Below are 25,119 nucleotides of genomic sequence, written 5' to 3'. Positions count from 1 at the left end.
GAAAATCGGATGATCGGACCTGATGTACATTTCTCTTTCTGTAGATTGTACACACAATACACACATCTTTAGATAATCTGGCCATGGCAGGTAAAAAAAAAAGTAACCCTGAATCATACTAGATGTTTATGCGTTCAAAACAAGAAAAGAATTTGTTTCCCGGTATTAATCTCTTGAAACACGGCGCTGAATATTGACGCAAAAATATTTCGGGCATCGCGCGCCCTTCCCCGTTGTTTAGACTGTATGCAAATCCCGCGTCACGTGTCGGCATTTCGCATCTCTGATTGGTTGTTGCGTCTTAAGATGACTGAGCCGACGCGCGTTTAAACAATTTTTCTTTGTTCGATTTATCACACTTAACAGAGAATTGTCGCCAATGGCTACTTCTTTTTGTTGCAATATATAATACTTCACGGAGAAGTGTCACCTATGGCTTCTTGTTTGTTTTTCAGTTATTTTGTAGAATATACCGTAATAAAATATATTAGTTGGCCGTGATTCTCTAGTGCACCCTACTATAATTTTTACCGCATCGAAGTGAGTCACCTGGGGGTGCTTAACTTAAAATGAATCCCCATAGAGCGAAAACTGTGTTCTGCCACCTTAAGTACCTCCCTCCCCCCTCCATATCTACCTAACCCCTGACCCCCTGTGTGCCCTGACATGGTAGCATACATGTGACAGACAAGCCCTCAGACTCCTTCTGTCTGCCACCCTGTTTCCCCGCTCATGTTCCAGGCTGTTGTAAGTCCACCCCCGGTTGGTTAGATCTGAATGCCTGCTTGTTGTCCCAAACGTGATACACCGCTGCCACCGGAGTCGTCGCGACCTCTCCCCATTATGGTGTACGTTACCCGCTAAACCAGGGTGTATCCCACAGGACAATGAGCCCAATTTTGTGGCATTACGTAGACCTAAAGCAACTTGGCAGTTGTGTCCACATGGGTGTGAAATAGGCAACATGCCAAGTTTAAAACACTGATACCCCAAAGAACCCACAAAATGAAGTCAATAGTTGGGCATGGAAAGTGTCAAATTCAGTATTTGTCAAGTTTCCAACACTTCTGAAAACATATCTAAAATGTTAGCAGGTTTGCTGTTAGTAAAATGTTTTTTTTTTAAATTTTACTCAGTTAGAAGAGCACCTCCAACTGTGATAAGTGTGAATGAATGAGAATTACTAGTGGACAGTAGCCATATTTGTCCATGGACGGCTTGTCTCTGTACAGAATAGAACATTGTACTGAGTGTTGTTGACTCAAAGGATGTTGCTGTGTACATGGATACTCAATGCCACAGGTATAAATGGTACTTACCACTGGTGCTATTTTAGGAATGGAATGAGGAACCGTTACTCAACATCCACAAGGGTCTGGTTTCAAACTCCCCATCCCAGACTAAGCATGAAATTACTTTTTAAAAATTCTTTTAGAGCTATTTATGAGTTATATCAGTTTACCTGTACATGTTTCTATCAGAAAGACGTAGATGAAGAAACGTAATGAAACCAAAAACTCTCAATCTCATTCTAGCGCATATAGCATTTCTGACCTACACCTTTTAACATTTTTTTCTAGTATTTTTAAAAGCAACACTGGAACCTGACCCATCACAGAGAGGAAGTGCTATAAACAAAAGATGAAACCCTAGTACCCATTTTTTCAGTAGCCCAGAAAATAAAGCATCAATGGCAAGATCCATCAAGATCTGGGTCACTTAACTATTTACTCTTCTGAGGCTCTGCCTATGTATGAGATAAAGTAGTGTATGGTCTTGTTCCCTTTAACTTGGTCTACTTAGCAAACATGGAGATTCAATCTGTTCAATGTAGAAGTCTGTATACATAGTGGCAGTGATAATAAAGAAACTTTATTTGCAAAATCATGCCCCAAGGCTAATTGCTTTATTTTACAATAATCAAAAGTATAATACTCATTGCAATACAGTTACAGGAGACAGGTAACAACTGTCTGGAAAAACTTCTACTTCTACTACTACCCTAGCTATTATGGGGTTCGACTTCTTCTTTGAAGGCAGTGGATAATGAATAGTCCCACATTCTGGGTTTTGTGATCTTAGTAGAAAATAATGCAGTTTTTTGGTGATCTTCTAAATGACAAAAGGATGGAGAAATTGTTGTAACTGTCTGAAATAATCTGTTTCTTTCGGTCTCATAGTGAGGATACTGGCTAACAAAATGTATTTCATTTTCCACTGCATTCATTGGACAATATTTACATAATCTCTCATGCACAGGTAGTGTGATAATGTATCAAGGGGCTCAAGTTGAACATTGATGTACATTTTGTACATTGTATTATTAAATACTGAGCCTGATCATGACTGTACTACAAAAAAATGACAGTCATATAAATAAAGAAAAATACACAAAACCAAAATACAAATATAACAAAAGTTCATGCTCTGAGGCTTATTGCAAGTAATAATATATTTTATATGTAAGGCCATGTTGATTTGATTATATGGGTGACATCCTCTGGGAACCCCAAAATTACTATACTGCATTCTTACTAAGTTACTTGATTCCTAATGCTCCATTTTTAAGGTCCATGTTTTGTCGCCTGTATCTATCTGTATGGATGAAACCTTCGAATTCCTTGTTCTGATGCTTGTATATTATCATGTCCAGTACAGTGACTTGTGTGTGGATCCTGTATTGACCTCAGTGATTTTGTGCCCCTCACTCTCAGGCAAAAGGTCTCCACTTCAGGCACACAGACAACATCAACCACTGGCTGAGAGCCATGGAGAAGGTTGGCTTCCCCAAGGTAGGACTTATGTGCCATAAAACAGTTACTCATAAGCAACTGGATATGATTTTGGAAATGGTCACTGACAGACGTTTCAGGTAGCATCCACTACCTCTCGTCAGTGACACTAAGAGACTGCAGGAGAAATGCAGGTTTATAGGGATAAATTTTTGATTGATATGCAAATAAGTGAAGACAAATTAATTTGAAAGTCCAAAGAACCAAAATTAGACAAGTCAAGACATTAGGATGATGCAAATTAGTGAAGAAGCTCCTGTTGTTTGGAATTCAGAACAGGAGCTTAAAAATTATGGTTGAGCTTCTTCTCGAAGGGGTAATTCTTAGATAGATAGCTAAACATTCTTTAATTTCCTTTCAGGGTTCTAGCTAGGATTTAATTTTAGCATAGTGGTACTGGCCGCATGTCAAGGGAGCGAAGCGACCGAGAGGGGGGATGGGGCAGAGCTTTTAAAAAATTGAGCTAAAAAAGGGGCCATTTGATGGATACCGAAAGGGAAAAAATGTTATTTCTAAGGTATGTACAATGTATCCTTGATTGGTAATTTTTCACATTTGATCTCGCATTCTTGAACAAAGAAATACAGTCACAGTGCCCCTATGCTATGTTGAAAATTTAGCGTAGGGGGTCAAAATTATAGCGTGTGGGGGGGGATTTAGCGTAGGGGGTCAAAATTATAGCGTAGGGGGCCCTTGTAACGCTACTTCGCATTAGCTAGAACCCTGCCTTTTGCAACAGTACTGATTCACATGTAGTTGTGTGTGTACTAGAAAGTGAACATGTTTCAAATTATGATTGAATTGTTTTCACAGGGATAGCTATAGCATGCTCCATGATGAGTAATTCTTAGTGAAATGGCTAAAGATTCTTTACAAACAATAGCTAAAATGAAGTACTAGAAAGTGAAAATGTTTCTCATACAGACTTAAAACATTATCATATAATTATAGTTACTAGAAAGATAACATAAGTCAATCCATATTTTCCTCCCTACTTGTAGAAAGGGTACCGTAAATCACACTTTTTTGCGGTACTTTTGTATCTACGGTTTTGGTGGTCATTTTTGTACCCGAAACTTATCATCACTCGCCGACTTTCTTTTTGCTGCACCTGTCGCCACCATGAATGTATACTTCCAAGAACATTTTTCTCAGACTGCCAACTTTTGCTACTGCAAACATAAGTGATTTACAGTGCCCTGGACAAGTTTTCCATGATTTTTTTTTTCTCCCAGATTTTCTATCCTGAGACCACAGACATCTACGACAGGAAGAACATGCCCAGAGTCATCTACTGTATCCATGCACTCAGGTATGTAACTAAACAATACAGTCAAACTTTCCCAAACAACCACTTTTTATAAGCTGGCCATCTGTCCATAATAACTGCTTTTTCTCAGTCCCAATTTTTCCCCCATAGACGTGAACATAAAGGGACTTGCCAAAGCCGGCCACTTGTCCAACCTGACTGCGACCGGCTTTATTATTTGGGACTGCTACATGGCCCAATCTCTGTCTATTCACTTCAAAGTGTGTGTCGGAGAACATTTTTTAAACGAAAAATCTTGATGATGGAACTGGCTGGTTTGCCATTGATTTCGACAGCATGGCAGTCTTTTTTTTTTTTAAACCGAATTTAACGTCATTTAACATGCTTGCACCAGGTACAAGTCTTTTTTTGAAGCAAGATTTTTACGGCTGGATGCTCTTCCTAACACCAACCCAAACCTTAGTAGGGCCCAGGATCCCTCTAACTGAGGGGGGAAATGCGTGTTAAGCGCCTTTCCCCAATTCTTTGCACAAAATGGCACCGGCTCTATTGTAAAATGGGTGGTAATTTTGCTATAGTTTTCTTGTTCTCTAGTCTTCCAGAAGACCACTTGTCTGAGAAGACCACATTTCCTTGGTCCCCTGGATGGTCGTCTTAGATAAGTTTGAATGTATTATTCCTGTGTGTGAAGGATTATTTATTCATGGCATGGTGATACATGTAATTACATGATGTACAGTAATCAAATCACAAGTTCATTTCAGGTTCAAATTTTAGAACATGAGTCATACATAGTCCCCTGGTAGCTGTCTTATTGTTTTTCCTGACACTCAAAGTGTTCACAATCTCCTTCATGTCCTAATATGGCAGTTGGATTGAAAATATAGACTTTCCAGACTGTTGATAGAGCCTAAAGAGTGATTTATTGATGTGAAATGAAAATTAAAATGAGATCGTGTTTCTAATATCACGAAAACCATTTGGAACAATACGAGCGATCACTGTTTTTGTTTACATCATACTGGTTACATGCAAATTATTTGAAGACATATGCAAATTATTGGTAGGCAAATCAGCCAACTGTCACCTTCTTTTTGCCTACCACTTGCTGGCTGTGACATGGTGATCGCTCGTATAGTCATTGTCACTTTAATCAAACAACAGACGAGAGAAGCCTGCAGTAATTGGTCACCAGATGTGCTGACTGTTGATCAGTGATCAAGTTTGGAGAAATGCAATATTTCAAGTAAGGCCATGCTGATTTGATTATATGGATGACATCCTCCGGGAGCCCCAAAACTGATGCGTGCGTGTGAATAAAAAAAAAGTTTTGCAAAAAAAAAAATTGTTTTCATTATGAAATCTACCTGGTCATGAGTGTTGAGCAAATGGCACAGAATATGGTTTGGCGAATAATCTAGTCTTCAAGTTCATTTCTTTACAATTTCGTCTTTTTTCGTTCGATTTTGGCATTCTACGACATTGGTATAGTTTTTATTAATTTTTTTTGTAAGTTATGGTATATTTTTGCTCATTTTGCAACTGTTTTGTACGATTTACAGTGTGGTTGAAAACTTTTTTTTTTTGGAAACGGCCGAAAATTCATGCGCGCGCGGATGTCATCCACAATATAATCAAATCAACATGGCCAAGTATATTGTATACTTTCCTTTTGTGCATGTAAGTCAGCCAGTATTAACTTTTGAGTTTGTTTTGTTTTCAGCCTTTTCCTGTTCAAGCTTGGCATTGCACCACAGATACAGGATCTGTATGGGAAGGTCAACTTTACCGGTGAGTGTAGTCAATATTAGTCCAGAACCAACATGTAAACAGTTGTACCCTCAGTTTTCAACATTCGTGCATTCTTTGGAAAAAAAGGACAGGACTACTATTTTGTGTTGAAAATGCATTGTACAATATATTCTTGAATCATATGTGCATAAATACATGTTATACATGTAAAATACAACCCAGTGTATTGACCACATCACCCAAGGTTCCAGCCCGAACAGAGATCTGACCTGCGAGAGGTCTGGGACCGAGGGTGGTGCAAAATACACATCACCTAAGAAAACACACATTTCAACACAAAATTTGCCCAAAATTGGGAAACTTTGGGGCCACCAAACAAAAATTACAACAACATCAATGCCAACATCCGAATCTTGCAAAAGTGGTGCATTGTTGCAATTATTCTATAGAACGTTTGAAAGCTTGTGTGATGTGGCCAGTATAGGCTGGAACATCCGTATCAATCACTATCAGTGCCCAGGTATGACGTACAGTACCGTTCGCGTTATAGTTACCCTAACGGCCGTTACTAACGCGTTTCTTTTCCGTTACTTTTCCGTAAGTTTGCCGTTACTTTTGCGTAAGTTTTCCGTTACTTTTCCGTTAGACTTCTGCATTCATATGCAGGCCGCGGTAACATCACAGAATAATGGGAGGAGTACTAATTTACCTCATGCGGGGCGGGAAATTACCGACACACACCGCTGGAACAGCGGAAGGAACGTTGATCTAGCCTGCATTTTACTATATTGTAACGTTTTACGATCACCGGCGCAATTCAATTAGATAGACATTTTCTTTTGTCACTGTTGCCCAGGCAAGCGTTTCTATAGTTTGTCAACTTTGTTTTGCTGTTTTTCTCTGTTAAGGCCACACCAATTTATTTTCTTGGTTAACGGATTCGCCGCTTCATTTTTTTCTGATTTGCAAATAAAAATAAAAATTCAGAATCAACTGCAAAATGCTCATATTTTGCCGTGAACAGTTGAAAACAGTTCTTTTCATACTACATGTTAAAGTCATTCCATCTTTCAATGCAATGATATCATTAAAAGTCAAAATTTTGAACCAGCCTGGTGTGTTGACTTCATGGCTCCTACCGTACCATTTTGGGCCATAATAGGATGCCTAGGCCTGTTTTTATTTTTATTTTTTTTTCGCCCGCCCGCTCCATTATTTTTCGAGAAAAATCCGTTAACCAAGAAATTAAATTGTTGTGGCCTAACTTATTTTACCACCGAATAAGCAAACCTAGATGATCTGAAGTTATAAATGCCCCGGTCCGCCGTACATAATAGGCGGCGGGCGTGAGGTAACGTTAGGGATGTGCAAAAACATCGCGGAAAATTCCTATAACACTCGAAAAAAGGCAGCATATTTACACGTGCCCACCAACATTTTTATGGCTAATTATTGACCAGTTTTGGGGAGTTTTGTTATGTCCTTGGAGTTTTGTTTAGAGTGGGACGGAAAGCCGTGCCGCGACTCCGACTCCATGCACTTCCGTGTTACATTACGTTGTATGTGACCAACAAAATTACGCCAAAGGCACCACAAATCCACATGTACATATATTTTTTTCCCGAAAATTCTTTTGAGTACGCAATTCGTCACTAGGATGTTGCTAATTAGTCGTAGAAATAAGGTAGAAACCAGCGTAAATGTGGCTCTCTCGAGATCCAGCTGTCTGCATTTCGCGGGGAAGGGCGCCCCAGCATGCAACGGGCTTCGTTCTAGCCAATCACAGCGCAGGTCATCTAAGGTGAACCAATCAGAGCGTAGCTACTTGCATATTATAATGAGCATGCTGCACACAGGGCGGCCACGGCCAGGGCGACCGGCCCTGAGTGCGCGGGAAATGTGTTTTGCAACTATATTTTTACGGGGATTTTCTGACGTTTGACGCTGACTTTGGCACGATATGATCGCACTACCATGTACACGCTACCGTAGGCGGCAAATGAGTGGTCATTTTTATATAATCGTCGAGAATTTTTGGCGTTATGCACCCGGAAGTGAGCCGATCTCAGTTTGCTTTCCCTCGATTTTTGACAGTTTCCCCCTCAAAATAAGAAACAAAACTACTGCTATTAAATAGAACCATGTATTACAATTATCATTTCAACATGATAGATCTATTATATATTCCTTTATTAACTATGATATCATCATGGTTGTGGAAAGTCCTCAGCTGGCGAACCGAGTCCTTGCGCCGGGAGTGACGGTACATTTTACCGTGAGTATTAAAGCCGCTAGTACTAGTAAGCCGCGCGCCTTACAAAAATTATAATAATTTTTCTTTTGTGTCAAAAACCGCCGTGAATTTAAGGCATGAGTTACCGATTTATATTTCTTCTACGGCAGACATTTCTTGTTTTGTCACGTCCCATGACGTCCTGTGAGAGCGGTAGGCCGCCGCTGGTACAAAATGTACAAGACATCGTCTGCCCACTGCTACACTTTGTTGACATACATTGTATTACACAACGTAATTTTCCGCTAGAAATAACTATAGAATAGCATTAAAAGATAGCACAATTCGCTTCACACAGTCGACACATGGATAAACCACAAAGTTATTTTACGAATCACATGTCCACTTGCCTCTGGTGCTGTTATTTTTCAAGGGGCAACATCGCAACACATTAGCGGACGCCCCAGGAGGTGGCAAATTGCTATTGTCTTGTCGGCGCGCAAAACAAACATGAAATCCGACCCTATCACATTAACGCAAACGGTAACGCGTTAGAAATAATTTCTGACGATTTTCTAACCATTTTCTGACGAAAATCTAATCAAATACTGACGATTTTCCAACCATTTTCTGACGAAAATCTAACTCGTTAGTAACGGGGTACCCGGTTAACTATAACGCGAACGGTACTGTAAGTTTCATTACAGAATATCAGATCCTGTAATGAAAGAATGAAGAGTATAGCTCCTGTGATATAACATGTAGCTCCTTTTCCTTGCAAAAGAAACCAGAATTATTTAGAAATGAGACGTAATAATATCTGCTCACTGGAGCCCTTCGCAGGAGAGGCTGCCGAAAGGTTGTTTATTCAATCTTGTTCATTTTTGAAGGAGACTAATTAAGCCCCGTGGATGCAGTTGTTACCGGTACAGCCTGCTTCAAACAGCCGCTGATACGGGAAGCATGCTGTTTCCCAAGGGTCCTCCAGCCTACGCAACATTCTGGAAAGGCCTTTGACATTTTTGAAACCTCATTGATTGGGCAAACCTAGGTCTATATATTGTTTGTCAGGGAAAATGTTACAGTACCAATTATTAGTACTTTGTCGTACATGCAACAAGTCATATAACATTACTATGGAATATGTCTAGTTTGATTAAAATCAAACGATACAAATGTACACCATTTGAAATTGACACTTAAACTTTTTTGAAAGCAATGCAAGGAATCAAAAGTGTTGATCCTCTTGTATGTTTCTTATGTTAGTGATATTTTTGTTTGAGCAAAATGAGCAAGATTTTTTAGCAAGATAGTACTAAAACAGTGGGTAAGAACCCACTGCCCTTACAGTTTCTAAAAGGCTATCAGATCTTACGCCTTTACCAACAAAACCAGGTTATGACCCTGTGTGGCCTACTTACTGTAATTGGGAAAGTGTGCTTTGGATGTCAGCATTGTTAATGATATCAGCCTGCTACCCAGCCCCAAACTGTCATGTTAGATCAACTGCTCTGGCTTTCACAGCAGCATGCCACGGAGTGCTGTACAAGCTGTAGACACATCTCCCTGTTAGAACAAGATGCTGTCATCTCACAAGGATGTGCAAATCATGTGCCTTGCATCTACTGTTTGGGTAATATGTGTGATGCCCCCTAGTGGCAGGTTACAAAACTGCAGTCAATTAATACTTAGTTTCTTAGAATAGATTTACTGTATTGATCACATTGTCATTGTTGCCATACGTTGTACCATGTACAACTGTCCAGCAATAAAGTTATTCATTCATTCAATAACATTGAATTTTTCCAACAAATACATTTCAAATATACTTTTTTTTTTCTAATCAGTGCAAAGTGAACCTGATCTTAACATCGTATATCGATGATTTTCGGTTCAAAATAATGTCACATCAGTTCCCCTCACTTAAGTACACAGCACATCTCATCCCAAACTATCAAATACATTATACATAATTGCTTGGTACATAATTAATTGTCATAAAGTAGAAAATCTCTAAGAGTTCAACAAGAATCTGTTTACAGCAGTCTTGAACTTAGTCATATTAGGACTTTCCGAGGAACTTCAAATTTAGTCAACACTATAAACAAATGAAACAGTGAAAGGTACATTATAAAAGTATCATATCTACATGTGACAAAGGATATTGAGGTTGAAGGAAGTTGTACTGACTTGTCCTTCCTCTCCCATTCTCAGAGGAGGAGATCACAGCTATGAGGAAGGCGCTGGAAAAGTACGGAATCCAGATGCCGGCTTTCAGCAAGATTGGTGGAATCCTGGCCAATGAGGTATAATTAATTAAATTATCTTAGACAGTCTTATTTCTTCTCCCTAAGGCCACACCAATTTAATGTGTTGTTTCTTGCTTTTTTTCACAAAAAATGTGAAGCGACGGAAAAAAAAACAGACCAAGGCACCCCATGATAGCCGGAAATGTTACAATATGAGCCATGAAGTGAACATACCAGGCTGGTTTACAATTAAAACAATATATTTTGAACTTTTAATGAAACAAAATTGCATTATTACATTGAAAAACTAGGAAGAAAAGGACTTTCTTCAACCATTGGGGCCAAAATATGTCTTTCATTAAGCATTTTTCAGTTAATTTAGAACAAAAAAAAATTTTTTTTTTTTTTGCAAATCAGAAAGAAATGGACAGGGCGTTCCGAGAAGCAACAAATTAAATTGGTGTGGCCTAAATAGTAAGTACACTTGGAAAGTACACTTGTGATACACATGAAAGTTATACAAGAAAGCAGTTACTCAAGCAACTGGACAGTTTCTTGTGTAACTGTTTCCTTGACAATGTGTATACATGTAGTGCTGTGAATCATGTAACATGCTGGCTTCATTTTATAAAACATAATTATAGAATATACCTGTAAATAATATATGCTGGTAAATGATTATTCAGAAGAGAAATCCAGGCAGTGTAGATTGCAATAATGTAATGATTGAATATGAAAGTTCCCGTGCAGTGTCCTGCCATCTGTTGTGTAATATTCCATCAGTATATAGATAGCACTCTGGGGAAATATATGTTCTATTCTTAATCAATATTTGTGACTGCACAAATGTATCCCTTTTTTTTGTGACATGTCTGTAACTATGTAATAGTGAGTTGCTGCCATCACACATGCAGGGCTCTAAATGTTTTTGCACTGGTGCAGGTAGCATGGGAGTCATCTGCACCATACAAGTTTTATTTGCACCATTCAGGATTAGGCCACACCAATTTAATTTCTTGGTTAACGGATTTTTCTAGAAAAATAACAGAACAGGCGGGCGAAAAAAAATAAAAAAAGGCCTAGGCATCCTATTATGGCCCAAAATGGTACGATAGGAGCCATGAAGTCAACACACCAGGCTGGTTCAAAATTTAAACAATGAATTTTGAACTTCTTATGATACCACTACATCAAAAGATGGAATAACTGTAACAATTAGGAAGAAAAGGACTGTTTTCAACTGTTCAGGGCAAAATATGAGCATTTTGAAGTTGATTCTGGATTTTTATTTCTAAATGCAAATCAGAAAAAAATGAAGCGGGCAAATCCGTTAACCAAGAAATTAAATTGGTGTGGCCTTAAGGAAGTTTCGACTTTATTGCCATAATATCTCTTATAAGTCATAGGTGTCAAAAGTCTATGCAGCAAATAAAAGTTAACAAACACAACATGTACAATAATAATTATTATAACCCATCACATGGATTGGTGCAGGTGGACATCAAAAATACATGCACAGCTGTAAGTTAATACCTGCACTAATTATAATGCAGGTGGGATTTCGAGCCCTCCTATGGTTTGACTCAAGTTGTTGATTGCACTTGTACACGTACATGTATATTACATATTTGTTGTTGTTAACTGTTTTGATCTTGTCTTGCAGTTATCTGAGGATGATGCTGCATGTAAGTGTGCCTCATATTTTAACACGTCATGTACTAACATTCAAGTTACATCCTATTTCCTCATTGTCAACAATATCAACCTTGTTAACTTATACACTTACAAGACTTGTGTATCATTCTGTCATAAAACCATTTAACAGCCAGTTTAATTCCGGACTTCCAGTTTAATTCCGGACAACCTCCCGTATCTCATATCCCTTAAACCCAGATGGGCTAATATTGCAAACCATAGGTAAAAATGATGTAAGAAATATGTAGCAGCTATTCGCGACCCCCTGGGGGTTCGTCCAATTATGCATAATTATGCATAGTTATGCATAATTACGCATAATTATGCAGAATGCTTTGAGGGGTTATGCATAATCATGCATAATGCTTAAGGGTTATAATACATAAAATAATTGGACGAGTAATTGGGGGTCGCGAATAGCTGCTACATATTTCTTACATCATTTTTGCCTATGGTTTGTGATATTAGCCCATCTGGGTTTAAGGTTGCTGAGATATGGGAGGTTGTCCGGAATTAAACTGGAGGCTGTTCTTTGAACAAGTTTCACAAGATCAATCAATGGTTAAGCTTTAAATTTATGGTGTAGAGTTTGAGTCTTTTTGCACGTAGAAAATCTATGCAAATTAACTTATTTATTGCTGGATGTAAAGTGGATTTTGATTGTTCTGTTAAGCATTCAAAATAGAATGTGACATATTAAGAAAAGCTAACACTTTACCAATTTTACCATATACATGTATACTTTTACATGTATGAACAATGTGACTTTTACCATATATTCACAATAGCCTTATGAAAAAATTTTATCAGGATGATACCAGAGTACTGATTTTCACAAGGACATTTATAGTTCATATATGTATTAATGTATAATAAATTATCATGTGTTCACTGTGCACATACTAACAATGATTGGGTTTATATCAACTATTTTGTCGTATGTTTTGATGTGGTAAATACCAGTCCTACACTTATTCTAGGTCTACATGTACATGTATGATGTTGATTGTGTATATTGATACGAACTACAGTATTACTTAGCACATTGGCCAAACGTACTGCGCCTGCGTGAAACCCTAATTTTTCAGTTTTCTTTGGATTTTTGGTCAATGTTGCATCAGAATTTTGCCCATTGCAGACAACATCTTTTCCAACACAACATTTAGAAACTACAGACGGGATGTTAACCTTATATGCGCGAATATATATATAGAATACAACACGGGGTATTCCGTATCGATATCGCCCGAGGTATCAACCCGACTCACAGGAGGGCCGGGAACGAGGGTGATGTGGGATACACCGTGTTGTATTTTATTTATGTCATACCCACCCAAGAAAACGCGCCTTTCAATGCAAGATGAGCCAAAAGTTGGTGCCCCTAAACCCTCAAATGCAACAACATTCGATTCAGTCCCAACGTTTGGATTCTGTATTCAAATTTTCGAAAGCGGTGCACACGGTTAGGGCAAAATGCGTTCGAATCATTCTATGGAAGCCATGAAGCCCGGGCCGTACCGTAAAGTACTGCCCGGTCCGGAACCCGTTATCGAAAGGTTATTGCGGCCCGGGTATGACATAAGACCTTATGATAGTTATATGAGACATTCTGCCGAAGTACTATATGCAGAATACATTACGGGTTTTGCACAGGTGCAGTACGTTCTGCTATCACAGTGACTGTAACATTGGGCAGTCTGGACACAATGTTGTTTGTCATACATGTAGTACATGCAGCCATCATCGCCATCAATGATGCCATTGAGAAACGGGTTCCCGCGGACACGCTGACCGCGCTACAGAACCCCGCCGCTCGCATGAAGCAGGTCCAGGACCACCTGGCCAACAGCTATCAGGAACAACTCCACACCATGAAGACAGCCAAGGAAGAGAAGGCAGCAGCACAGGTATGAGACACTACTGCATGCCTGGGATGTATTCTAACTTCTATTTGCTGTTTTTTTCCTCACTCTTTCCCTTCAACTTTTTACACGATGTTTTGGAATGTTTATTCATATCTGTGTTCATAATATATTCAGTTTGTTTGAATTTGCTTGATGATGTTTTGATGAGTACAGAATGTTGTGTAAAGACCATAATAATCATATTCAAAATGTTCAGATGTAAGAGTAGATATTGTTAATCCTTTATGTTTAGTAGAAGATATTTTTAGATGTGTTTTAGTATGGAATGTACTAGTGTTATGTCATTGTCTTGCCAAGAACGTGTTGCATATTACTTATTATTAAGCATGTTGACGACTAACTTCTGTGAATGTCTCTCCAACTTTTTTTGCGATGCTGCTTGCGTAACGACCTCAGAGAAGTGCAAATATGAATGTGGTATGTCAACAATAACTGCACTTCCCCCTGGAAATCACTCTCAATTTTTGTGGTTAACGCACGGTGGTCTAACCTGCATGCTGATGAATAATGCATGATAACAGCATTAACCACATTTCATCTAGAAAGTCATCATTATACTATACTGTCAGGTAGTGCTGCATACCGGTTCACTGGACTTGGATCCGGTCTTGTAAGAATGTTTAGGTTCAAGTCCAGAAAAACCTAAAAGTCAAGAACCGAGTCCGGTCTTATTACCATAAAAGACCATTTCACATACCCCTTTTCTTTCCAAAGCACCTAAAGCCTTCCGTAGATTGCAAAATCTTATGCTGCAAAAGGAAGAAAACATTGCCATCAGGCATCGTCAAGTGGCTCCATGTTATGTGGCCAAAGTTTCACCCAGACAACATTGCAAGGTTGCCAACATGCAATTTTGTATATGCCATGGGTTTAGGTCCGGACTTACATGTCCGGAACTGAACCTAAACCTCAGTGGACTTGAATCCAAACTTGAACCTAAATGTGGGTTTAGGTATGCACCACTACTGTCAGGTGATTGTTAGAACCAGTGTTCTAGCCAGTGTACATGTTTCTGTCATTTGTAGGAATTTTGCCGCTCATACTAGTCAAAGCGGACAAATTTTGCCCCTCAAAATGCAGGAAATAGCATTTCAGAGGGTGAGGATTTGAAAATTGTCCTGGGGGAGCATGCCCCAAGACCGCTCTAGGATTGTCATCCGGCGCTTGACTAGATGTTACGTTACAAAATTGAAACAAAGAGAAAATATTTCAGGCTAGCTAGAGCACTGGTTGGAACTGTTATGAGCATATAACAATGCGGTGAAGGGATAATGCAATGAGTTTTGATGAGGTCTGTATTATGGTGCACAGGGCATCTTAAAAAGGTACTATCTCACAACCTATAAACAATATATCCAATACACATAGGAGCAGTGAATAGTTTTCAAATTTTGTATTCTTGTGACCTTGAAACCTGTGATTACGCTCCATACTGTGTAAGGCCATGTTGATTTGATTATGCCATATCCATTGGATGATATCCTCTCAGTCTGGGAAGTACCTTAAAACAGATGCAAGACTCTTTTTGGAAAGAGACAAAAATTCATGCATGTGTGGATGTCATCCATTGTAATAAAATCAACATGGCCTAATTAGAATAAAAAAACAATGTTGAAGACATAAATGTTTAGTAATGTTAATCTGTAATCTGGCCTTCCCCATCTAATTCCTCTTAATATACATTGTGATGACCAAATCGTAAAGGAAAAGCTAATGTCAAATGCTCAGACTAAATGTATTTTTGTGGCGGATGGTGCAGGCAGAGAGAGAGGAGGTTAGTGAAGCAGACCAGGATATCTACGACCGTCTGCTGACACAGGCTGAGATCCAGGGGAATGTCAACCAGGTCAACTGTAAGGATCTCTCCTCTTGTATTTAGGAACAAAAATTACGTTCATAAGAACAGATTCGCCAGGCCAAAAAGCAGTCACTCAAGCAGCTGGATATGATTTTGGAAACGGTCAGACGTATCAGCTAGTATCCTTTCGTCAGTGACTGAGAGACCAGAGGGAAAATGCGGGGTTATAAGCACGAACTTGATTATATGCAAATAAGTGAAGTCCAGAAAGAAACAAAAGTTAGACCAGTCAAGACAAGATGATGCAAGTTAGTCACAATGCTCCTATTGTGCAGAACAGGAGCTTAAGTGTTGTCTGTTCTGTGAGCGCCAAAAACAAGTGCCGGAGAGATCTACCCGTAGCCCCCCTTCCCTGTTGAGGGTGGGGTTGTACATTCTTTCATATATTGCCTCTTTAACACCCCGTTCCCACCAGCGTTTTTCGCGGTCTAAGATATCCGTGGATTCGAGTTTGAAAGAGTGATCCTGGTTGTGTTGTAGGTGGTGGAAAATAGCTGAGGAGTAGCCGTTAGCACTATATAGGTCTGCAATGTTCCTTGTACCTTACTTTAAGCTTGTCTCTCCGATGTATGTGTTATTACAATTGGGCTCCTCATCACATTTGAGTATGTAAATAACATTCGCCTTGGTGCCCTTGTGAGGTCGATCCTTAGGGTGTACCAGTGACAACTTCGGGCAGTGAGGATTGTTATGTTATGTTTGTTGATGTGTGTTGTCCCAGTGAGAGCGGGGGTAGACAAGGTGAACGCGGCGCTGGACGCTGGCGATGAGATGGCGCTGATCGAGGCCCTGCAGGCTCCGGGGCTCGGACTCGCCGCCATCAAGAAGGACAACGCCACCTGGTACCTGGACGAACTGTCGCGACTCAGACAGGAGAAAGGACAGGTCAGGACTCACTGTTACTTAGAGTTACAGCACACAGGGTTATCAGGGATAGGACCGGAAAACAAATATAGGAGGCTTGAAACTACCGGAATACAGTACAGATCTCGGGATAAGCATCAAGTCCCGCGGGAGATCCCGCGGGAGTTTGCGGGATATCACGCGGGAGTTTGCGGGATCTTCCGCGGGAGTTTGTGGGATCTCCTGCGGGAGTTTGCGGGATCTCCTGCGGGATTTATCGGGATATCCCGCGGTACGAAATCCTCTCCCGCAACCCCGATCTTCGGTGTGAGACCTTAGGTTTCCGAAGGGCCGGCGCCGCTGTTACTTGAAGTTGAACCGCGTTGACTACAGATTTTTACGCAGACGATGCGTGCATGTTTTAGTATGTTTTCAATGCATGCAAATAACAGTAGAGCAAATAGTATTTTTAACCAAACATTTCTTTTTTTTAATATCGGAAATCTGGTGGCTTAATAAGGTACAGAACGATAACAAAGTAATACAACCTTCTTGAACAAGTTTTGTGTCCGGCCTTGCGACGTGGACGGCTTTATTTTGATGTCACCCGACCTGCGCTATTTCAGATATAATTTTTAAAAAATCTAACGCATCGACGTGCCAAATCGCCACTCGAGTTCTTTATTTTTCTCCTAGATAGGGGAGGTTGACGTATGGAGTTACGGAAGAGAGATTAAACATTGTGTAAAACAATGGGGCGAAGCATAATTCAAGAGTTCTTTACGCCTCAAACTTTGATACATTTCGTGCGCCACGCAGTGTTCAGGGCCTGCATGGGGGTTAGTGATTACGAATTACGCAGAATTTTCGCTATAAAGTTAAAGTTTCATACTAGCTGATTACGACTTTTACGCTTTGCGGCTAATGTACTGATTACGAAGTACGTTGATTTTTGGGAAGGTTGCCTTCGGTTTACGAAGACAATGAATAAAAAAACGCCTGATTACGCCTTACGAAAAAGGGCATGCAGACCCCCAGTGTTGGGCCGGGCGTTCCCACGCCGCGTCGCCATAGAAACCGCACGTCGCCAGCAGCGGCGGCGGCGCTGGCAGACTCCCCGGCGCCGACTGACCACGTGGCGTTCTGGCGCGCCAATCACAGCGCGCAGATGGGGACCCGCCCACCAGCCGGCCCGCGAATTCAAAGAGTTGAGTCAGATGCACCGCCCCACAGAAACACCGCCTGTCGATTGTTATACGTCGTATTGTAGCTTCTTTTTCCGCCCGGCATGCGACATTGTAATTTTCTTATATCCCAATTTCATCCCAAAACAACGTTTTTCACATGTGAGGAGGCTAGTTCCATAGAGTGTACCGAATGAATTTCAAGTTTTATGGTCTGAGAACGAATTAATTTGCGTAAAATTTATCATAAACACGTTTAGTTCGGGTTCTCCCGTGTTTATTTATTTTTCGGGTTCTCCCGTGTCTTGGACGTGCGCTATCGACTCCGTTTTCATCTAGTTGGCTGACCCCGCAGCTGACAGAAGTAGAATGTTTTCCTACCGAAAGAAACTTTACCAGCCGTGTGGAAGTACTTGCTCCTTGCTTTCAGGGTGATAGTAATCTATCGAAATTAATTATGGACATGGTCGTTGTTGATGCAAGAGTTTTTGGGGAGGGGGGAGACGCACGCCCCGGGATTTTGATGGGCAGACTTTTAATTGTCGCAATTCTTAATACTAATACGGAGACCTCTTGACGCAAGCTACCAATGAGAAGACAACAGCTACAAGATTATGAAACACAACAACCACAAACTACTGCCGGTACGCCTCATAATTTTTATTTCTTGGTAACAATCTTGCCGAATTTACCGGAGACGGAGGGATTACTACACGTTACATTGTATTCATTCACGGTAGTTTCTTAAAGTTTGCGCTGAACAATAGCTTTGAAAAAAAAAGTAGCAGTTTTATAGTAACTATGACCGCGTGAGAAATACCTTATACACATTATTTTCGTACATTCTTATCCTTCAACACCATTAAAATTGTAGCAAAATTGTAGCAAAGTTGACTGGCGTCAGACTCCATCGGCCCAGCACAGATCGCCCGGCAGGACGTAAAAATAAACATTTGGCACGCCGCCATCGCCGTTCCGAGCCGCGGTAGACTTCGGGGTCTCGCACCGAGTTTTTTCGCTACGCGGTACGCGGGACACGACAGGCCTCCCGAAAGAATACCGCGGGATATCCCGCAATCTCCTGCGTGATATCCCGCAAACTCCCGCGGGATATCCCGCAGTCTCCCGCGTGATATCCCGCAAACTCCCGCGGGATATCCCGCAAAATCCCGAATCCCGATGATGCTTATCCCGCGATCTGTACTGTACACCCTGCATTGATGAGATAACAGCCCAAGTCGTCGTAGTTTGTCATAAGGCCACAGCAAGTAAATTTTATGGATGACACCCTCCGCAGATTCCAAATCTAATGCGAGCGGGGGGGGGGTGGAAACAAGGCGGGCCAAAAAAAACAAGGTTCCTACAAGTTCAAATTTTGACTCAATCATGGTACAAATGGTTTTGATTCAGTGGGTACATCACATATATACAGCCAGCATCACATATCACTCCATCCAACTAAGAAACAAAACATCAAATCAGAGCCTTTTCTTGTCTCCTCTCTTCATAGTTATATCTGACATCCACCTTCCGGTATGGCAACAGACATCTTTGCCCATTTTCGGCATGTTGACCACTGTCAGAAGGCAACAAAATTTCTTGTTTTTTTCGAGTCCCAAATCAGACGAAAATTAATGCGCGCATCGATGTCATCCATAAAAATTACTTGCTGTGGCCTAGAATAACTTATATGTAGCCCAGGGAACAAGAAACCACTTAGATAATCAATCGGCGGAGGCAACCCGGCCATGCGCTATGTAAGCAAACATTTATTTATTTTATTTTATTTTATTTTATTGAAATTGCAACAATACAATACATGCGGAACAGAGGCAGCTGTTGCTGGTGTTGTGTCCCGCACATAGAAACGAATACTGGACAGACAATACTCATTTTCACTTGAGTCTAGTGGGGAAAGTCGTGTAAAGTGCCTTTCCCAAGGGCACAAGATCGGTGGCATGTCAGGACTCGAACCCGGGACCTCTAGATTCCGAGTCGCACACACTGCCGTTGCGCCACACGACCCCACCCCACAAACATGGCCGCGTTTTGTGGTGATTTCTTATTCCCTGGGCCACATATAAGTTATGTTATGGTCAAAATACAGCAAATTGGAATGTTGAAGTATACAGTAAATTTTAATCTAAGTACAGTACTGCTCTTCTGTGATCGCGCTAAACAAACATATTGTGTTACGATATGTAACGTTATACAAACATGGCGACTGGCCGGGTTGCCTCCGTCGATTGCTTATTTAGTGATCATTATTTAGTGATTCCTTGTTCCCTGGGCTACATATAAGTTATCTTATAATACAGCAATTCGGGCTGTTATCTCATCAATGCACGGTGTTTTCCTGTAGATTCACGCCTCCTATATGTGTTTTTCGGTGTTTTCCGGTAAATAGGCAGACCGGGAAAGGAAGAAAAGGATGGCTTGGGAACAGGAGAAAGATGGAGATCACCGGTAGAGCCGAAAATGTCTATAAAACAGCTAGTGGACATTGGACATTCTCGAAAATTTTTGACATTTTTCAAACATTTCTAAGAATGTCTTTCCAGGGACTTTGTCTTTTTGGGGAGGACTTGCTTGTTGTGCTTTTCGTTGTTCACAAAGTGTCTGTGTCAGAATGTCTTAAGAAAAAACTGTGAAAACTCGCAAGCGCTACACAAAGCCAAGGCAATTTAGAGGGTGGGACCAAATTAATTAATGGACAGACGCTAATATTTTTATAAGTACGCATTGTGCTAAACAAAGGACTGTCTCCTAGGGGTGTCCCTACCTGACATTTGAAGAGACTATGGATATAAAATGTCTATCTTGGGTTATTTTGATGTCGTTTTTCAGTAACTATGTCTACTTAATGTTCTCCCGACTGGCATTCCCGACTGACATTTTTGGCTCTACCAGTGCGAGGGGTTTTGCTGTAGAAGGCCATATCAGCTTGATTTGTTGGTTCTCATGCAGATTTTATATTCTTTACAATACTTGAAAAACAGTGTGAAAACAAAGCTTGCAAACCAGATATAGGCCTTAGTCTTCTCCATTTTGTGGAGTGAATACACAGACACATTCAAGGTTTCCTCCCTGCCCTCTACTTTTAGTAGCCTATGTGTCAGCCTTTTTTAGCTTTCGTCCACTCCCCACAAACCACTACCGGTATATAGCAGATCATGGGGAGTGGGCAAAAGCTAAAGGCTGACACTTAGGCTATACTTTTATGTGTGCTTGTTATGTTATCACTTTGAAATGTTTGAGAACCAACCAAATAAATTGTGATGGCCTAAGCAGAATAATGAATCAGTTACTCTTTCTTGTGATGATTTCTGGTTGGAATTTAGTGTAAAATTTTAGTCATCACCAATAGTTGACTTGAACCTCAAAAGGATGTTCTCCTTTTCTATCTCCAATTTTGCGACTTGCTCACCTGTCATCCTTTCCACACTCATCAATCATTAATCTCTTCTATTGTTTTTTTTTATTTATGAAATAATAATAATTGTAGATCTGTCTCACAGCAAGAGCACTGATGACTTTTTTAAACTCCTTTAATTGGCTGTAAAGTTGTTAACATCCTGCTTTTGTTGAATTCTGTATAATGCTTCTTTTCTATGGCATTATTAGAGAACAAGACTAGTAGTTTTCTGCACTACATGTAGGCCTTCAGAGTAATGTTTCATATTGTGACTGAAGAGTTCCTGTGCACAACAAGTCTGCAACTATATCTTGATTGCTGCTATCCTTTTCATGTTCATAATAGTAGAAACTTAAAATGCCTGTCATTTTTCTGAGATACTCATACGGGGCTCGAAATACTGAGTGCAAGTGCACCTTAGTGCACCCAAAATTGGAGCTGTGCAGCCTTTTTTTTCTGTAGGTATTTTTGTACATAGTAAATATAATGACAAACAGTTTTGGTGAGCTAACTTTGTATGCTCCACCTCTACGGAGGATGTCAGATGATGATGATGATGAAATATAAATAATAGACATACAGGATATTCTTGGCATCTAAGTGTCAGAAAAATAATAAAACCTTTGTCGTAGTACTAGATTTGAAGTTAGCTGCCATTTTAGACGCAAGCTCAAAAGAGGAGCAGTAAGATCTGCAGTAAGATTTTTGTTTTATACAATGTCTGGTGCACCTAAAACATTTTCTGTGCACCTAATATTTCAGGTTGGGTGCACCAGTGCACCTATTCCCAAAATGAATTTCGAGCCCTGTCATATGTGTATTTCCTATTATACATCTTTTACGGTCAATATAATTGTAAAAGTTTAACTTCTTGTAGATCCATCTATTGCTGGCATGTCTTACTTTGCTGCTGATATGTATGCATGTTCTGCCTGTTGCTATTCTGTCTGTCCCTGTCTCTTACATGGCCCATTTCTCCATGCTGTAACTCTGGAAGGAGGCACAACCAGAACCTGAAACCTCGACAGAAAGCGTCCCAGAAACTCCATGTATCAGTTCATGCATTTCTCTCTTGGTGAGCTCTACCATTCGACCTATGTGTGCTGTCTGTGGCCCTGTCTGTACGAACGTTTGTGTTTTGTACTCTCAATTCTTAGTAAAAACAATAGTTAGAATGACACAGATTTGATCCTTTCAGGACTTTTCTCTTAGTGACTACTGTAACAGAACTTTGAAAAGATTTTGAAAAAGATGAAGCCCTATAAAACATCAACAGTGATTTGTGTGCTCAAAGTATTGGTTTCATTGAACAGCCTCCAGTTTAATTCCGGACTTCCAGTTTAATTCCAGACAACCTCCCATATCTCATATCCCTTAAACCCAGATGGGCTAATATCGCAAACCATAGGTAAAAATGATGTAAGAAATATTTAGCAGCTATTCGCGACCCCCAATTATTCATCCAATTATTTTACGTAATTTTTTTGGATACATTATAACCCTTAAGCATTATGCATGATTATGCATAACCCCTCAAATCATTATGCATAATTATGCGTAATTATGCATAACTATGCATAATTATGCATCATTATGCATAATTGGACGAACCCCCAGGGGGGCACGAATAGCTGCTCAGTGTTCGAAATACCTGCCTGCAGTCTGCAATCTGCAGATAGATTTTCAAGATTGCAGAAGAAAAAATTATACAATCTGCAATTTTGCAGAAGGAAAAATAGGCTCCAGATTCATTAGTTTTCAATTTAGCAAACTAAAACTCCCAGGCTCCAGGGACAGACTGTTCTGAAACAACAGGAACTTCTTCACTAATTTGCATCATCCTTGTCTTGACTTGTCTAACTTTTGTTTCCTTTTGGACTTCCAAAAAATTGTCTTCACTAATTTGCATATCAATCCATACTTGAACATACAGCGTGAGGTTGGATGCTCACCTGCTAAGAAGCTCCTTGCGACTTGACGTGCCTTTCAGCACCAAGAGTAGTTGAGATCGTCAGTCAGGGCCACCTTTCCTTGGGCGTTTCATTATGCTTATAAACCTGAAATTCTCCTGCAGTCCAGTAATGCTACTGTACAGATTTACAAAGCTATATATGATGCAAAAAAGGAATTATTGGTTTGAGAAGGTTGTAGTATATGGAGGCTTGTGTATTTGCAGAAAGGTTGTAATATGGAGGCTTGTGTATTTGCAGAAAGTATTTCCAATTTGCAGAACAAAATTTTGACTCTTCTGCAATATTGCAGAGTACTGAAAAAAAGTATTTCGACCACTGCTGCTATATTTCTTACATCATTTTTACCTATGGTTTGTGATATTAGCCCATCTGGGTTTTAAGGTTGCTGAGATATGGGAGGTTGTCCAGAATTAAACTGGAGGCTGTTATTGGCAACCTGTGCTTCTTTATGATCACACAGTCAAGCACTTAATCAATGCCTGTAGAGCAGCCAGTCATGGTCCATATACATGTTCCCTGCTGTTTACCATGATGATGGCTACTTAACTGAAGTGTGTTGTATCAAATTGAACTGTCTGGAGTTGACAGCATTTTCTTACAAGTCATGCAACTCTGGGTCGCTGAAAAGAATATAAAAAGCTTAGCTTTGACAGTGAACAGCCTGGATTTACAATATTATATATGGATCTGCCCTAAATTAAAAAGAAACTGCTTTTTTAAATTTTTCCATGAAGAATTTAAAGAGAGAAACTAGCTGCCAGACCTACGATAGACCATAGGTACAATTGTGTACTTTGAGTTTCTATGGTTACTTCGAGTCTCTATGAGTACTTAGAGTTTCTATGGGTATAGTTAGATTTTCTCTAAGTTCCCATACAAACTCTAAGTACTCATAGAAACTCTAAGCACCCATAGAAACTCTAAGTACTCATAGAAACTCTAAGTATACCCATAGAAACTCTAAGTATACACACACACAAAAAAATTATAATTAATGTCCTATGGTCTTTCGTACAGACCAGTTACCTTGTTCAAAATCTACTGCTACATACATACAGACATACAATCATGTACATGACACATGTGCATGATTGTACACAAACAACCGCTTAACAGCATTCTGAAATTCTATTATCTTACGAATGTTACTGTATGTACAGAGCCCACTGTTACGAACATGATGCCTATTCTACAAAGGAAAACAAACAGTATGGACCCCTCAGTCATTTTTCATGTTCTTTTGCCTCATAGTTGTTGGACAAAGATGACATCCACAGGTCTGTGGAACAGGCTAACAATGCTGCAGACACCAGGACCAGACGTGAGTACTCTAACATCAGTAGTTAAAGCCTCGGTCACAACCCGCCGTACGTGCTTTTTGTCCGTACGTATTTTGGGAGGCTACGTCTGCTACGTTTTTTTTTTAAACGTGGGGAAAGAGTGGCATCGACGTACGTCACTCGCACGGTTGCGCAAGGTGTAAAAATGTGGTCTGCACGCCAAGTCTGGCCGTGAGTGGTTGTGTGCATCTTACGTTGCGCAAGTGGTGAGTTGTACGTGCTTACAACATACGATCTCTGTGCGATTGCAACTTTACCGTATGGAGGCCGTACTCACACATGCGTCTTTCTTAGGGTAGGTACGGGGCACGCGCGTCGCCCGTACTCGCACGCACAGGTGGTGAATCCTCATACCAGTAGAAAAAGTTTTACATGCACTTAAAGTTCTACGCCCTTCTGCGTGCTCCCAAATCCGTAGGATTCCGTACGGAGGCGGTACTCACCACGCACGGATGCCCTACGTTTGCCCACATTTTTGCACGTAGACACCATGCAGAAGCACGTACGGTGGGTTGTGACCGTAGGTTAAGCTACAGTCTAGTTGCATAGATACAACAGTACATGTACTTGTAGTTGTGTGAAGTGTTAGC

At 40.3% G+C, this 25,119-nt stretch overlaps 1 protein-coding gene across 9 annotated transcripts in view; it reads left to right on the top strand.

Annotated features, from left to right (window-relative positions):
• LOC109466882 (ras GTPase-activating-like protein IQGAP1) overlaps window positions 1-25,119 on the top strand; it is a 114,851-nt gene that overhangs the window by 38,489 nt on the left and 51,243 nt on the right. For 4 of the 9 annotated variants that reach the window (XM_019764742.1, XM_019764740.1, XM_019764739.1 and 1 more), the window contains exons 4-14: window positions 2,715-2,792; window positions 4,028-4,104; window positions 5,786-5,853; window positions 10,262-10,353; window positions 11,960-11,981; window positions 13,720-13,898; window positions 14,313-14,333; window positions 15,676-15,769; window positions 16,496-16,659; window positions 22,214-22,291; window positions 24,441-24,510. In XM_019764742.1, the coding sequence (XP_019620301.1) occupies window positions 2,715-2,792; window positions 4,028-4,104; window positions 5,786-5,853; window positions 10,262-10,353; window positions 11,960-11,981; window positions 13,720-13,898; window positions 14,313-14,333; window positions 15,676-15,769; window positions 16,496-16,659; window positions 22,214-22,291; window positions 24,441-24,510 (943 nt within the window). The remainder of the gene's footprint in view (window positions 1-2,714; window positions 2,793-4,027; window positions 4,105-5,785; window positions 5,854-10,261; window positions 10,354-11,959; window positions 11,982-13,719; window positions 13,899-14,312; window positions 14,334-15,675; window positions 15,770-16,495; window positions 16,660-22,213; window positions 22,292-24,440; window positions 24,511-25,119) is intronic. The other 5 variants (XM_019764747.1, XM_019764743.1, XM_019764744.1 and 2 more) reach the window with 3 other exon arrangements.

Source organism: Branchiostoma belcheri, unplaced genomic scaffold (genome assembly GCF_001625305.1).
Source record: "Branchiostoma belcheri isolate BF01 breed outbred unplaced genomic scaffold, Haploidv18h27 scaffold170, whole genome shotgun sequence".
NCBI lineage: Eukaryota > Metazoa > Chordata > Leptocardii > Amphioxiformes > Branchiostomatidae > Branchiostoma > Branchiostoma belcheri.
The sequence above is the reverse complement of the archived record's forward strand: the minus strand, read 5'-3'. Positions and strand labels throughout refer to the sequence as shown.